This window comes from Poecile atricapillus, chromosome W (genome assembly GCF_030490865.1).
Source record: "Poecile atricapillus isolate bPoeAtr1 chromosome W, bPoeAtr1.hap1, whole genome shotgun sequence".
In the NCBI taxonomy this organism is placed as follows: Eukaryota; Metazoa; Chordata; class Aves; order Passeriformes; family Paridae; genus Poecile; species Poecile atricapillus.
The window spans coordinates 62,576,882-62,594,399 of record NC_081288.1 but is presented as its reverse complement, the minus strand read 5'-3'; the positions used below and the strand labels follow the sequence as shown (position 1 = coordinate 62,594,399).

General features: G+C 41.8%; 1 protein-coding gene across 1 annotated transcript in view; it reads right to left on the bottom strand.

Moving 5' to 3' along the window:
• Positions 1-301: 301 nt before the first annotated feature.
• Positions 302-17,518, bottom strand: part of LOC131591997 (protein shisa-like-1) — a 79,719-nt gene continuing 62,502 nt past the window's right edge. Inside the window, exon 5 of the mRNA XM_058863184.1 lies at positions 302-352. Coding sequence (XP_058719167.1) covers position 352 — 1 coding nt within the window. The 3' untranslated portion in view covers positions 302-351. The remainder of the gene's footprint in view (positions 353-17,518) is intronic.

Here is a 17,518-nt window from a genome sequence, read left to right as displayed (position 1 = left end):
TTGTCTTGTGGTTGTTTTCCACCTTTGTGTGGATTTGCCAGAGCAACTTAATTTTCTTCCTATTGAGCATTTTTGCAAATATGATGCTTCCTTCCAGAGACAAGAGTGTCAGTCTAGAATTAAAATATTGCTTACAGACTACTTTCTCCTGGAGACTCTTTCTATATAATTTGCCTGTAGAAGTTGTTTGAATGGTGTCTGTCTTCAGGTGACTTGCTCAGTCTTCCTCTTTGTAGTCTTTCCTGCTTATCCATAATTTTTTCAGCTCTTGCAATTTAGTTGGTTTCCTTGAAAGCTGCTCCTTGAAGTCTGGTCTTACCTCTCCCATCTTGAGGCACATCAATATAATTTTCTGGAAGACATAAAGCACAAATAGTTTCCATAATGTTTCAGGAGCACTCAACACCAAAGTATTTCCTGTAAAGAAAAACTCGTAGTATTCTCAGCTGCAGATTTAATTTGTGGAGGCAAGAAAGACAAAGAAAAAGCATGAGGAAGGAAGAGGAGGTGTAAAGAGGCCTCTACCTCCCTTATTATTTCTGTTTGGTCTGGTATGACCTTATGTGTGCTATGGATGGGTGCATTCTCCTTCTCTTTTTTGATTCTGTATAGCCAGAGTGGGAGGCTAAGCTTATTTCTCCCTGCTCATATTAAACTTGTCCTGGCTGCTTACTCTGACTCCTATTCCTTTCCTATAAATGTGCTTCTATTACCACACATATACGTGGGTAAATAATACATTGAAGTGCTTTCCTCACTGTCGTGGTTTTAAAACAGTAACTAAAAAAATTACTTATTTCTTGCTGTGAGATATGGATTAGAGCAAGAGCAAAACAGGCTTAAAACTTAAAAAGGAATAAAGTTTATTAACAAACTACAAGAATATGAACATCAGAATAAACTTCCAGAAAACCCTTTTTATCCCCTACTACCCACCATTCCCTTTTTCACATGACAACATAGAGACAAAAACTTTGGAACTTTGGTGTTTAAAACAGTCTCAATTCCTGCTAGAGTCTTTTCATCAGTCCTTGTAAAGAAACAGAAGTCTTCTTCTGCTAATCTATGGAGTTTTCCACAAGAAAGCTATTTCTGTTATAGCTATTTTTCTGATGCCAGCTGCCCAGAAATCTTGTCATCAGTTCACTCTTCCCATTTCACATCACTCTGAGGTGTGTTATGGGTCAATGAGTCTAGGGATGTTATTTTTAAGGATGAGTTATTCAAAGGCAAAAGTTCTTTTCATCTGTTTCTGTGAGCTTCCCTGGAAACAGTTTTCTCATTGGCTCTCAAGGCCTCAAATCTTCAACTATGACTCTATCTCACGCTCTTCCAGCACCTCACTGTATCACAATTACTCCACCTTTTGCTCAAAATTCAAACTTTGAACATTCCATTCCTCCCTATATACTCTGTCATGAATTAAAGGAATTTTTTCAAGACCCTATGGTCCATCTCCATAGCTTTAACAGAAAAATATTTCAGCTTATAAAGCATCTCCTTATTCTCTACCTTTTCTGAAGCTTAATTCTTTTCTTTACTGTCTCTGATAGTTTATAAAGTCTCTTTACATGTTGATTACTCTCTTTTTTTCTCTCTGGATAAAAGGATTAATCTGCAAGTCTCATCTGGATAATGAAAGGGTTAAAATCTTGCCCAGGCTTTGTAGATGGTTCTGTGATCTCTGCCGGAGCAGCAGCTGGAGCTGTCTTCGATAGAAGATTCTTCATGGCTGCTCTGGAGAGTGTGGTTGCTGTCTCAGCCCGCCGCAGGTCCAGAGCTTTTTTTTTTCTTTCTTTACTCGGCAGTCTCTGGTGAATTCAGTCACAGCAAAAACTGCAGCCGAGCCAGGGACCGGCCTGGCCCGGCCAGAGCCCAGGGGAAGCCCCGCAGGCCCCATCTCCTGGCCGGGAGCTTCTGGGCCCATGCGGCCTGCGCAGGGAATGTGAGGCCAGCCCTGTTACCTTTCACAGCCAGGAAATAAAGAGAACAAGAGTCCTCTGACTTTACATCTTAAGGAGGTGTTCACAGGTTGACTTAACTTTCTAATGGTCAAAACTGCTGTCAATTCTTAGAAATGACTGATAATTGGTCAGGAGAAAAGACTCCCATCAGTCACCAGCAGCTTCACTTCCCTAGCTCTCAAAACTATCTTAAAGGTAAAGTCACCCCATGACACTCACACAAGTGTTTTAAGTATTACTAAGCTTTTTACTTGCAGCACCTTCTGGACATTACAGCTGCTTTAAATCTGCTGCTTTAAATCTTGTGCAGATGTGCAGCTCTCTGTGTGATCCGCCCACAGACAGCTATGGCAGGGTGCAGGGGACTGGGCTGAAGGTCAGCTAGGGAATGCTTTGAAGTAGACTAAAATCATTAATCATAGGAACAAATTAAAGAAATACACCTGTTTGCTCAAGCAGGTAAGTGTGAAATGCTGGGCAGTGCAAGGTGGAGTATGCAGCCACCTCAACCATAGCACAACAGTGTTACCTTAATTCAGATTGAGGTGTTTTTCACAGAACTGTCAGCCAGGGAGGACCTCAAACAGAAATATGTGATTTTCTTACAACTCTGAGGGTTTAAGCCCTCACCCAAAACTCAGTCACATGAGACCTGCCAAGACAGCTAATTCCTTTCTAATAATCAAATAGCCTTATTCATGTTAGAAGTAAAAAAAAAAAAAAAAAAAAAAAAAAAAAAAAAAAATTAAGTTGTTTTGTTCTGACACTGTCCTTTTTTGATACTGGTAGAAATGCATATTAACACAAGATGCAAACCTGCCTCTTGTAAGGTCTGCACACAGATGAAGTTTAAATTGAGTTGTTCATATCTTGAAGAGAGTCTCAGGAGACTTAGCTATAACTAATTAAAAGAACACCTGGGGAGATGAGCGCATACCACAGCTTGCAGGCACCTCTGTCCTTCACCTTCAGTTGTTTCTGCTCACTCTTTTGTAGATTGCCATGTGTGCTTCCTCTCCTGTGAAATGATTTACTAATTTGCTATCTGCATAATTTACATCACTAGATTGTTTGACAGGATGCCCTTTCTTTTATTTATCTGTCTTTGCTTTTAAATAAATGTTTAGAGATGATGCAGACAGAGGAGGCATTTGTGTGTCCCAGGACAGAGTGCAGTTTTAAATATGTCGGACCTATCAGCAAGTTGCTCTTTTCCTCTACCTGAGTGTCCCAAAGTTGCTGCTGAAGAAGGTCCTTCTTCAGGTTAATGTAAAATCAAGTGTAAACTGAGAGTTACTGGAGTCCCTGGACCCAAAGACCATAGCAAAGTTCATGAATATTTGTCTGCAGCACAGAAGCTAAAATATCACTCCTGTGAGTACCCTGGATCTCCTTCCAATTCCTCTCATCTGTCTAAAGCTATGGGAGAATGAGTGTGAGGATGTGGACAGCAGAGCAAACAACACACAGACCCTACTCATTTCTGAAAGCCTCTTACAGCAAGTATTCACCCTGCATTTTCCAAGCTGGATGAGTCTGGGCCAAATCGACAGCTTCTCCCTGAAACCAAACCCTGACAGGACAGTTGCTAGGCTAAAAATTCTTCTTCCCCTACAAAAAATTGAGTTGTGTGATTGATTGATTGATTGATTGATTGACTGGGGGGCTGGACCAGTAAGGTTGAGAGGTACTGCTTCAGATCATTTTGCACCAGCAGGATCCCATAAAAATACCTGCATTTTCCTAAGAAAGATGAATGCTAATTTCCATGTGCAAGAACGTTACTTTCCAGTCTCCCAACATAGGGTGCTTGGCAGCAGAAACCCTGTGTTTGTCACTTCTGGTCACTTCTATAGCATTTTCATGCACTTGGAGCTGAAGCTTGTACTCTGGAAGTGGCTTAGGTTGCTCCTTTTCCCTGGTAGAGGTCATTGTCACAATACAGCACCCCAGGCTGCCACTGCTACTCTACCTGGCTGCTCAACGAACAGCACCCAGTCAAGCCACATCAACTAGGGGGAATTTTAGATCTGATATTATTAAGAAATTCTTTACCATGAGGGTGCTGAGGCCCTGGCACTTTGGGCACAGGTTGCCCAAAGCAGCTGTGGCTGCCCCATTCCTGAAAGTGTCCAAGGCCAGGTTGGATGGGGCTCTGAGCAACCCAGGATTGTGGAAGGTGTCCCTGCCCATGCAGGGGGTGGAAGTGGATAAGCTCTAAGGTCCCTTCCAACCCAAATCAGTCTGTGATTTTTAATGCCTGGCAAGGCAGCAGCCAACTAAAAGACTTTGACTCCTCTTTGACAGCAAAAATTGCTTGGTGGCTTACTTCTGCTGGAATGAAATGTCATCCATTGGTAATGAAGGAATGATTCAGAGCCTCTGGAGGCAAGTTTTTGCAGAGATTTCTGCCATTTTTCTAACAAATGAGGTTGCCACATTCACCATTACAAGGCCTCTGGTTAAGTTGGTGTTGACATACAAGCGCCATTGATCACCACAATCCCTTCAGGCCTCAGATACACCCTGGATCCATGACTTACATGAGTTGTGGCCCACAGTTCACACGAAAGCAATCAGTCTCTGCAACTGCTCAGGCTTTACTCTGACATAAAATGGCACTACACTGATCTGAGCAGGCCTGCTGTGATCTGCATCTGTTAAGGTTCTGCTGCAGTGCCTTCCAGGCTGGTCACTGGGATTAGGAGAAAAGCTTTTGCTCTCTCTGGTCACAGGCAGAGCTGGGATGCCAGGCTAACAAACAGCTTTCTGCAATTAGAAGCCCTTGGTGGCTACACTGATTGTTTCAGGAAATGGGAATGTGTCCTCCTTCCCCAGAAATGGAAGGATGAGGGAGGACAAAGAACAATGCACTAGACTTTGTAAAAACCTCACCAGATTGAAAGGAAGGACATGATAAATTAATTGTAAGGCAAGCATTAAATGAAAAGCCATTCAGTTGTCTAAATACATTTCAAACCAGAAAGAAATAGAATATAATCTAATCCCTCTGCTTGTGGTGTCTGCCAAAGAGCAGGGAAATAATTTTCATAGTTTGGCATGTGTAGATTCCTATGGCTATGTTATACAGAGCATGTAACATTATATGCAAAATATACACTGAAGGTTCCTTGGGTTACCAATTCTTAAAAGTTACAGAATTCCAGACTGAATGCTGCTGGTTCAATCTCAATTTGGCCATCTTGTTTACATGAAAGAAAATGGAAAGTCTCAGACTTTTTAGATGGGGCTCCTAATTTTTTTTTTTATACTTTTTTTATTTTTTTTGAGAGCATCAAAACAGCTGAATGAGTCAGGTTTGAAGAAATTTCAACAACAAGAAAAATTTGCTTCAGGTTGGCTCAATACCAAAGAGGCTGGATGTTCAGTATTTTTTGAACTGACAAGGAACAACTCGGCATTAAGCAGTGGCCCTGGATGCTGCCATCTTGCCATAAAGAAACATTGGATTTGCCTCTATTTTCATTCCCAGGCTGAATTACCTCACTTTTGATGGATCATGAATTTTCCTCTCGTCTAGCTGAGAAATGCATCCCAGCACCTGCATGAGGTTCAGATGAGAGGAGAACCTTAAGTGGTGGCAAATCAATTTTGTCACAGCCACTGTGTAAAAATGACCACCATCACTGATAGCCACTGCTAATATTTCTAAACAATAGCTGGCTCAGGGAAAACAGACATGTGGTGCTTAAGAGTTTAAACAAAAGTCAGGCACTGGAAATGTTCAACTTGAAAAGCAGACTAAAATTTCAACTCAAGCTGTGAAATTCTGTTCCTACTGTAGCTGACAATTCTGCAAAAATTGAGAGAAATGTCAAAATATGTTTGAAAGCAAATACCTCAGGATGGTGTTAAGGTTTAAACAGTATAAATGTGCAATACATGGCTGATTCACCAGAGTTAAACAATGTTGCTTTGCAGGTAGGAAGAAAGAATTTGGATTATTTAAATTTCCCTTGCATTATGCTTACAGCAGTGTATTTGCTCATGCTACAACGAGCTAACATCAGCAGTGTCCGTGAGGTCAGACACAAGGTGTGAATGTCACCTGTGCAGCTGTTCTCCCTTCCACCTAGGAAATGCAGGTGGGAAAGAGGCATGCTCTTTCACAGCTCAGTCGCTTGTCTGTGTAATGGGAGGTAATTATCACCTAAGGGCATCATGTGTTAAAAAGGTGATTGCTGTCAGCTGTCTCAGACATCGGAGTCCTGACTGTTTACAATTACTAGAAAGGCTTACTAGAAAAAAATCAACTTGTGAAGCAGCTCAACTTTAAAGAAGTTTACATCTGGATAGTTTGTTATGAGTGCTGGTAAGTCTGCTTTTTAAATCGCTCACCGCATTTCTTAAGAATCTCACCTACAAACCAGCTTAAGCTTGTGCAACTCCCATAAGGGCTCAGGGGATATAACCTGAACTGCACATTGCATCACATCACTTCTGAGAGCTGCTTCCTGGTTTTGGAGGAACTTTAGACACTTTGGGAAGAGCTTGCATTCCTGAGGGACAGGCTGGCTTGGGCAGAGAGAATTGCTGCCAGATGTCAGGCAGGTACCTGCTGGCCAGGTCATGCTGCTGTCCTGCAGAGGAAGGTTTGTGAACCAGGGGAGGTGTAGGGCTGCTCTCTGTGTCAGAGGGACAGACAAGAACTTGAAAGATTTAAACTCCACTGCTGCTGATTTTCCAGGCAGATCTGAAACTAATACCAAGACCTTCTAACTAATAACGGCTGCATGCCCCCACTGGCAGGCACTCACCCACGAGACTGGGTTATCCCACCAGTAGACAAACTTTGTTTGCCTCTTTAAATTACTTTTAAAGTTGATTCCGTGACTTTCTGTTGTTGAGTTCAGAGATGGTTTTCATAGGAACACTTTGCCTATAGGATGTGTTTGGGCTTCACACTGGTAGGCTCACTGGTTTGAACTCATATGTAGGGCAGTGCTGTGATCTGGAAGCCAGAGAGCTTGGAAACAAATTTTAACCACTCAGGAACTGATTTTGATCAGCCAGGTTTTGGCACAGCACTGTGGTCACTCTACCAAAGATCTGGCTGCTCTTTTGGGAAGAAGGGCTTAGGATCTGCTTGGATCTAAGGCCTGTCCTACAAATGCATGCAGGAGGAGATCTGGCACTTGGAGTGAGCCTGGAGGGCTGCTGCAGACAAGGATTGGCCTCGTCCAGCTCCTTCCCCTGAACTGTTGGTGTTAAAACAGCAGCTGGCTTAACTTTTGTTATTAATATGGCTGCCTGGCCAACAGACCAAAGCTAAGAGGGAAAACTGGTTTCCTGTAGAGTCTCTGGAATATCCATAACTGTACAAATTAAATATATCTTTTGTCCTATCAGCTGGGTTGGGTGGGAGAGGAATGAAACTACACAGGATACAATTTTCTCTATTTTCTTACTAATGGCCGTATTTTACAATACTCACTTGCAGTGATGTGAAACCAATTGGGTTGCTAACATAAATAAACATTACTTACTGTAAATAAGGTTTCTGAAGTAATTCTATGCTCCTGAAAGTCAAGTATTTTTCAATTAGTAGCAGTGTTTTTCATTTGGTAGTTCCTGAATTGGTTGATACTCCTGAACACTGTTCTGAAAAGCAAAAACATCCAGAAAATTTCTGAGGTTTGTTTTTATTTTAAATGGAAATCTGAAGCATTCAAGGTTTGATTTACAAGTTTTAAGTGGAGGAATTAAGAAAATTCCAGGATGTAAATTGAAAGATGATCACTGAAAAGCTGTGTTTTCCTCACTGAGGAGCTGAAGTCTGACTTTTCGTGATCTGAAATGTTTTCTTCCTCCTCTTAAGATTATTTGAGAAAAAAATACTCAAAACACCCCAGGCCTTCTAAAGTGTCTTAAAAGAGTGGATGGCAAATTACAACTGAAAATTTGACTTACTAATTCTCCGGATATTTATGAAACCCTCATGTAACTACCCAGCTGCCTGAATAAGATGTGTCACTTGAGGCTGAAATTCATCTGGTTGATTGTTGATGAATTTTTCTGATAATATGTGGCAGTCTTCAACAGCTGATACACCTGAACCAAAATTTCTTTGTGTGATTCACAAAAAATCCCCAACCCTGTTTTTTCTATATAAATACTGTGAGCTGCTTTCAAGTTTTTTCAAGACCCCAAGGCATCATAATGCCAAGCTGAATGTGGGTATCGTGAGGAACTCAAGACTTATTATTCCACTTGAGACTCATTTTCACATCTTTTTCATGTAACTGGAGTGACCAAATAGCTTTAATTGCACTCCTGTCATAAAGGAAGATATTTAAAAACAGATGGGCTAGAGGCAAGAGAGTATTTTTTTCTTTTTTTGTCTGCTTCTTTAAGGTCCAAGTGGGTTGCTTTGGAGAGGAGATTTATTGCTGTGTGTAGTGTAATTTAATGGCAGAGATACTCCAAGTGGGTTTCCATCCCACCTAACTGCACATACTAGAATGGTAAGATGGGTTCATTTCTAGAGAGTCACCTCAGGGTCCTTTACTGTCAACAGAAAGCAACTCTGCAGAGCTACTCCATTTCTCTTCAGACAGGCTCCAAAAGAAACTGATAGTGCAGGAACTTCACAGTCCCAAGCCTAACTTAGGAAATGAGAAGCCTCACTGGTCCCAAAAACTGAATTATAAAAATGTGCAGCACTGGTACAGATTTCTCTTAACATCATCTTCACTTTCATACTGCCACATGCAAATATACAATTTTCTATGTAAATATACGTGACTCTGTTTTACAATCTAGTACCACAAAGTGAAAGGGTTTCTGGAGTCTCCATGTTCTGCTTAGAAACCTTCTTCCCTCACATTTATTCATGACCAGATTTGATGAACATGTAAAACAGACCTATAACATCCTAAAAGCTTCTGATGGAAAACCCAAAGCCTGTAGGTATTTCCTCAAACACAGTGTCATGGGGTGACTTCACCTTTAAGGTGGTTTTGAGAGCTAAGGAAGTTGAAGTGACTGGTGACTGATGGGAGTCTTTTCTCCTGACCAATTATCGGTCATTTCTAAGAACTGACAGCAGTTTTGACCATTGAAAAGTGAAATCAACCTGTGAACACCACCTTAAGACCTAAGCCTGGGAATTTCTTTGTCTCTTTGTTTCCTGGTTGTGAAAGGTAACAGAGCTCCGGCTGGCCTCCCATTCCCTGCCCAGGCCGCATGGGCCCAGAAGCTCCCGGCCAGGAGATGGGGCCTGCGGGGCTTGCCCCGGGCTCTGGCCAGGCCAGGCCGGTCCCTGGCTCGGCTGCAGTTTTTGCTGTGACTGAATTCACCAGAGACTGCCGAGTAAAGAAAGAAAAAAAAAAGCTCTGGACCTGCGGCAGGCTGAGACAGCAACCACACTCTCCAGAGCAGCCATGAAGAATCTTCTATCGAAGACAGCTCCAGCTCTTGCTCCAGCAGAGATCACAGAACCATCTACAAAGCCTGGGCAAGATTTTAACCCTTTCATTACCCAGATGAGACTTGCAGATTAATCCTTTTATCCAGAGAGAAAAAAAGAGAGTAATCAACATGTAAAGAGACTTTATAAACTATCAGAGACAGTAAAGAAAAGAATTAAGCTTCAGAAAAGGTAGAGAATAAGGAGATGCTTTATAAGCTGAAATATTTTTCTGTTAAAGCTATGGAGATGGACCATAGAGTCTTGAAAAAACTCCTTTAATTCATGACAGAGTATATAGAGAGGAATGGAGTGTTCAAAGTTTGGATTTTGAGCAAAAGGTGGAGTAATTGTGATACAGTGAGGTGCTGGAAGAGCGTGAGATAGAGTCATAGTTGAAGATTTGAGGCCTTGAGAGCCAATGAGAAAACTGTTTCCAGGGAAGCTCACAGAAACAGATGAAAAGAACTTTTGCCTTTGAATAACTCATCCTTAAAAATAACATCCCTAGACTCATTGACCCATAACACACCTCAGAGTGATGTGAAATGGGAAGAGTGAACTGATGACAAGATTTCTGGGCAGCTGGCATCAGAAAAATAGAAAAGCTATAACAGAAATAGCTTTCTTGTGGAAAACTCCATAGATTAGCAGAAGAAGACTTCTGTTTCTTTACAAGGACTGATGAAAAGACTCTAGCAGGAATTGAGACTGTTTTAAACACCAAAGTTCCAAAGTTTTTGTTTCTATGCTGTCATGTGAACAAGGGAATGGTGGGTAGTAGGGGATAAAAAGGGTTTTCTGGAAGTTTATTCTGGTGTTCTTATTCTTGTAGTTTGTTAATAAACTTTCTTTATTCCTTTTTAAGTTTTAAGCCTGTTTTGCTCTTGCTCTAATCCATATCTCACAGCAAGAAATAAGTAATTTTTTTAGTTACTGTTTTAAAACCACTTCTCTGGAAAGAGGAGATTCCTATCCTACATCTGCATGTGAAGTCCTAGATTTTTTTTCCCCATCTCACAAACTCAGTAGCAGGAAAGGTGAATCCCTAAGGCTCATGATATGCCAAAAGATGCTGCATATTGCTGGGGGTGGGGTAAGAGATGGGCACTCTCTGGAGAAGGGCTTGATCCTCAATTTGTTCTTGGTACTGCTGTAAAAGCTCTTAAAAAAATCTGTGAACTTAAATATTTCTGCATCACTGGTAAGGACTAAGCTGTCTCTGGTTTCAGCTCATCCCAATTTCCCAAAAGCTGATGTCACCAGCTTTCAAAATCTGTTCCTAGAGTGGCTCTGACATACCTCAGACACTCAAATGTTCTACCTGTGTGCTGAGCTCTTATACAGCAGTGCCAAACCATTTATCTTATGTCCAGGGGGGCACAGTGGAAAGTACAGGAGCCTTTACAAGAGTGTGCCCTTTTGTGTTAAAATTCAGGTATATGATAGGAGAATAAGGCCTCCTTTCATGCTGACTGACAATTTGAATTTAACAGATCCTCTAGAAATTGAAAGTGAGGTTAAAGCAAAACCAACAACAACAAAAAAGCAGTAAAACTTGGCATGTGATTTATGATGCAGCTTATTAGGGCACTGCCTTTCCCTGCTTACACAGCCTCCTAATGCACTGAAAATACTGACAGGGATTTTTAAAAACTCACAAACACCAAAACTGTGGTTTAACAGTATTGCTTGATTCAGAAAGAGCACTTATAGAGCAGTCTGGTAACTTTTATTTTTTTTAATCAATCTATTTATATATGAAGGACATAATTTAAAAGGCTGTCTGTGGAAGCTATACTCAGTATAGCTCAGAGTATCTTTACTTATGGGGATTCTAAGTGTTGTAACAGTCTTTGCAAGTTACAGCTGAGGGTAAATACAGCTCAGTTATACAGGACAATATGGTTTGTCCCTTGGCATTAATTGAAGGGAAAAGTTAGTGAGTAGAGGAGAAATGTGGCCAGATGTAAGAAATGCATGTATTCATTTATGTATCTATTTATCTGAACCACAGTTCCTGTATATAATCTCTGTATATAAAATTCTTTATATAGGTGTAGCTTCGTTTCTGTGTAAAATTCAAAAATAATCTACTGAACTAAAGAACAGCTCTGGCCAGACAACATCAGGTGAATAACCTGCTCTTTTTGCCCTAACATCTTGGCATCAGCAAAAGTCAATCTATTAAAATTGCTGCATACTATGTCCTGATGTCTAACAGGGGCTAAACCCCAATCACTTTCATGGAAATTGAACTGCTGAAACATGCTGCAAGGAAAAAGGGGTCAGCCAAACATTAGATTGGAGTGTTCTGGTACTACCTGCAGATCTTTGAGGTGCTGACTTCTTTCGAGGCTCACAGAACTCTGTCAAGAAAACTGAAAGCCACTGAGATTTCAGGGAACTTACGTTAGAAGCAGGACAGGAGTTTCTCCTAGATTCTGTCTGAAAGAGGGTGGCAATGTTGGTTTACAACGCAGAGTAAATGAGTATATTGCTTGAACTGGATCCCAGCTGGATCACTAAGAAATACTCCAGGCTCTTGTTCCCCTGGTAGGAGGGTGGGTACTGCAGGGATGGGGGACAGAACAGTGGAGGAAGGTGCCCAATTCCTGTGCTGGCTTCCAACAACCAGGGAGCCCCTCTGGGTGCTGGAACTGCTCTCAGAACAGTCTTCTGAGACGAGATGCATGTGCTGCTTCCCTATGCCTCGCCAGAGGCACAAATTGCTCCAGCTGCACAACCATCTATTTAGGAGGGAGGAATCAGTTTCAGCACTTGAGTGTTGAGCACCAAGCCCGTCGTTCAGCCCAGAGTTGGGTATTTGCTCCAAGTTAAATTAACTTTTTTATTTACCTCCGCACAATACAGGAGATTCTGTCATTTCTGGAAATGAAATGCACATTAATGACATGTGAGAAAAAGTATTTTTTAAAGTAGTTATTCCTTTTACCAAGAGCTTTATTTTCTGCTCTCACTTTTCAGTATTAAGAGGGCTAGTCCTCTGAGTCAGAGGTAAAGAGAAAATATGTAGTAATTATTGTGTTGAGAGCTTTCATTGTAGGATGGAACCAGTCATGTTTCCTGCAACTGTTCCTTCTGTGTATGTTTTTCTTTTCACAACTGAATTTGTATGGCTTTACTAGTGGCAGGAAAATTTAAACTATTTCTTTTAAAATAAGTTTCTGAAGATACTTCAAAAAACAATACAGAACTGCTTCTCAACATTAACAAAAGTATCAACAGCTAAAATCAAAAGGAGTAAAGCCTTTGCAATTTAATCTGGTTCCTGTTTGGCTTCCTGTTGTAGATCCAGTGTATGTTTCCTTGCACATAATCATCCAAGCAATAAATAATTTTTAAATTTATTTCTTTGCAGTTAGGACCAGAAGGGCAACACCCACATCACCATCACTGGTTACAGCACTACATACTGGAAGCAATGTTAGAAAGGCAATTTTATGCAGAAATGCTTCTTCCCTCTTTTCTCCCCGCCTTTCCCGTGTAAAGAAGTGATAGGAGAAATTGAGGTGCGCTGTGATGTGGAAAGAGAAGAGGCCAAGGACCCTGGGCAATTTTAGCAGAGTGCAAAAGGCAAGAAAACAATTTATCTTCTGTGGTTATCTGAGCTGTATGGCTGGTTTTACACAGAAACATGTTTTGACGCCAGCACTGGAACTGTGACTGGTTTATTATTTTTAAATTGTCTCACAGCTGCATCTAGATATGGGTATGCTGGGCCATAAAATGTCCTTTGGCTGCAACAGGAACATTTTGCATGGCTCAGTGACAGTGTATGAGCCCTGCAGAGCAGCATTTCTTGAGTCACAGAGAAAGAAAAACAGTGTTTGGTTAGTGTCACAGGACTGAGGAATTCCACTTGGTATGGCACGGTTTGAATGATAATTTACGAAGCATGGAGATTTTTTGTTGTGTACCATTGTGACTGCCAGCTGGTGAGCTATTCTTGTTTTGTTTTATTGTACTTTTCATTATTTGGCTTTTTTTTTTTAATCTGTGTACACATTTCATATTGTGGATCTACTGTGTGCTCATTTTTTTATGACAAGAAATTTAAGCTTCCTAGAGCTGCCCAGTGATAACTGCAGCTATCATGTGTACACCTTTACATTAGACGAGAAACAGAAAGGCTGTAAGAATTCAGGATGATTAATTCCACCACAGCTTTTACATGCACACACTGTAACAGACCCTATTGCTGGATGCTCTCATGTCCACTATAATCTCACAGTACTTCCATACGCAAAGTTTGAAAAAGTTATTTTTGCCTTTTACATGCAAAAATAATTTTCACCTCTTCAGTGCTGCTACCACCACTGGCTCTCTGAGCCCACAGAACCTGAGAGATGAGGACTTGGCAGGTGGTGCTGGGATGAAGCTTTGCCCAGAGATTCCCATTCTCTGAAGAGATTAAGCCATCACTGCACAGTCCCACTAGCATCAGCAGCTATTATACAGCAGCTGCATAATCAGGCATATATTGGAAGAGGTGGGGAAAGAAGGCCACATGTTTGTCACCTGCAGTCCTGAATGGCAGAGGGTGATACAACTTGAGAAAAGCATCGTATGAGTTTTGACGTGCAGCTGTTGGTTTGTGTTTCCTGACTGCTCAGTGAGCATGATGAGCTTGCCATGCTGGGAAAATGTGATGCTTGGTCACCCTTGCAGCTTGAGGCTGGGGCAGAGGGGCTGGAAAGCTGGGAAAGGCCCTGGGGGTGCTGGGGACAGTGGCTGGACAGGAGCCCAGGGGGGCAAGAGGCCAAAGGCACCTGGGCTGTGCCAGCCGTGGTGTGGCAGCAGGGCCAGGGCAGTGACTGTCCCTGTGCTGCGCACTGCTGGGGCCACACCTCAGATCCTGGGGCAGCTCTGAGCATTTGCAAAGCAGACATTGAGGGGCTGGAGCAGCAGGAGGGGCTGAGGGAGCTGGGGTGGCTCAGCCTGGAGTAAAAAAGGCTAATAGGGGACCTCGTTGCTCTTTACCACTATCTGGAAAGAAGCTGAAAACAGGTGGACAGGTTATCTACCAGATAACAAGCAATCAGGTAAGAGGAAATAGCCTCAATAGCACCAGGGGAGGTTTAGCTTGGATATTAGGAGAAATTTCTTCAGTGAAAGAGCTGTCAAGCACTAGCAGAGGCTACCCAGGGCAATGGTGAAGTCCCCATCCCTGGAGGGATTTCAAAGCTGTGTGGATGTGGCACTTGGGGACTTGGGTTGACAGTGCTGGTGGAATGGTTGGACTCTATGACCTTAAGGGTCTTTTCCAGCCTAATGATTCTAAGAAGATTGATGTTGGTATGAATCTTCTGCAGCCTCACCCATTCCCCAGAAAAATCAGATTTTTGAAGAGCTGTTGTCTTAGGATCTTCAGTTTGGCCAGCTGTGCAAACCCAGCTTCCCATTCTTCCCACTGTTGCTTATGCTCCACAGGCTCCCTTGCCAATCTTAAAATCAGAAGTAAGGGGTGTTCTGCTGCATCTCAAGACATTATCTTGATCAGCTGCCAACTTTAAAAGAAATGCACATTTGGAGGAGATGAGTCCCACTGGAAAATTTCAGCTGGGTAAATGACTTCTATAAATTCATCTTCCAGCATAATGTCAAAAAAATTAATCAAGCCAGACTTCCAAGCAATTTCATCCATCTTAAGATAGATGGAATAAATAACCCCCTGGAAATGCTTCTTTCAATGTGTTAATGATGATAACTAGTAGATACAGGACTTTTAGATGGCTAAATTGACTGCTTTTAATCCTGCTCTTTATCACCAATAAAGATTTTTATAATTAGATCTTCTAGGTATTGGATATTTTTCTGTCTTTCTTTGTACAGTCCCCTACTATCTGAAATCTCCTTGCCATGAAGTATTTACAGACCAAACTCAAATTGCCTTTTAATGTTCCTTTAGCCTTGAGCTTCTTAAACTCCTTAGTCTGACAAACTTTCTGGAAGTCAGATAAGCTCTGCAGCTCTTCCTGAATGCTTTCCCACCTGTCACTACGATTTTTCCTGCTGCAGGTCATAGGGAAGGTGGTGTTTCACTCTAGCAATCTCTCACTACTTGTGAGACAACAGTTCCCTACTTCTAACTGGTATCTCCTCTCCATATGCTCCAGAATTCTGTTTGCTTGTTTAGGCATCCTATTGTGTGGGAAACTGATGGTCTGGAGTTATCTGTTGTACCACTGTGTGTTTCAAATAGTTCTAGGATATTCTCCATCAGCAGTGCCTGCAGCAGAGCACTGGAGAGGGAGTTGTACTCTTACCCAACCCAGTACAAAATTTTACACGAATTAGACCAACGGCAACATTGCCAAATATTTTCATGGCCCTCAGTACCCAGACAAGTTTTCCCTTTCCTCTGTCCAATGGAAGCAGCAGGAGATGGCTGGCTCACCCAAGCACTGTGTGGACAAACACCACAACCTACTAAGGACTCACAGACTCCTACAGTAACAACAGCACCAACTCCAGCTACAGACAGTAGCCTCTGAGAAAGATAAAGCCAGACAATCCCCTAGCTCATTTTTACTTTTTTTTTTAAACATTCCAGACCATGTTTGCACTTATTTAACTAGAATAAAGGGAAAAAAATTAACTGAGGCAGCTGTTGCCCTCACAGGTGGAATTTATTAGTGTAATGAACACTGGAAGATTTAGGGCTCAGAATGGGATGATGGGGATTATTCCTCACCATCCTAATGCTTAACAAGGTGGGTTTTTTCCTATTATCTCGCTTTCCTCTAACTCCTTCAAAACCTGCCCCCCGCATCCAAGTATGATTGTTGGACTGCTTCAGGTATTTCTACTTTTGCTTTATGTATTGCCAAGGAAAAGACAGGAAGAGTCAACCTCTGAGGCTGAACCAATCTTCTTTTCTTTATTTATTTTTTTAATAGCATCCCAATTAGGGTAATATTTTTAACACACCCACAAAAACACATCCCCATTTTGTCTTCCTTTTGTTGTTCATGCAATCACTGGGGTTCTTTTTAATTGGGATGCCTATTTTTGTTATGCTCTGAGAGGTTTCAGTGAATATTAAAAAAAATATGGAGTAACATCTCAGTTAATCGTGTAATTTTCTTTAAAATGTCTTAAAATGCAAATCAGGCAGGTTTTCTGGCTGCTGTTGACTTCAGCAGCATGAGAGACATTTGGGAGGTTTCTGGTGAGTGAAAGGCTGATCTCTGGCTGCCCTCCAGTCACAATTTCTTCAGAATGTTTTTGGCAAAGCTGTGCTGGCGATGAGCAGGTAGCAGGTGCTGGGTTCTGCAGCTCCCTGTGACTCACCACTTTCCAAAGACTGTGAATGCAACAGAAAATTACTCTGCCTCCCTCCTCTGCGTGAGTGACTAAAATCTGTATCACTAATCAACAAAGAATATAGTTAATGACTGTTTAATTAATTTACTGTAATTCCTGATGAAGCTCATTGCAGTTCCATGTGATAGCTGTGATTTCCAGCAGACAGAGGCAGCCTGTCCTCTGTGTGCCATGTGCTCAGCAGAACTCAGCTCAAGGATATGCTCAGCTTGATAGATCAGCTCGTTAATACACACAATTTCCTAACTAGGATGACTCCTTTGTGCATAAACTCCTCCATGGTGTACTAGAGCACCACTTCTTCAGGAGGGAAAATTGTGGGTGGAGCTTGTTCCCTTCCAGATTTGAGCCCCACAGTTATTTTTCTGCTGTGAACCACTGTGTAAACACCTTTCCATTGCTGCCTTTAACATTTACTGTGAACAGTTCTGTGTCCCCAGTCATTCCACCTCTGAGATTCTGTGGAGCCTATGTAAAGGCTCCCAATAGCATAGAAACACTTCCTATTAGGAAGTGAGGTAGCTTAATTCCACGTAACTACTTTTTACATGTCTTTTTTACCTTCCTGTATATTATGATGGGTGCCATCATAATTCCAGCCAGTAGTTCCAACCAATTACTCCTCTCCTGCTGCTCTGTGCAGGCTACAACGTGTTGTGCTGATTAAACTCATTTCCAAGTTGTTTGAAGCGATGTGCCTCACTTGTTCTATTTTGGGATCATGTTGTCACCTAATGTTGCACTAACATGAGCAGTGTTTCTAACTGTGTTCCAG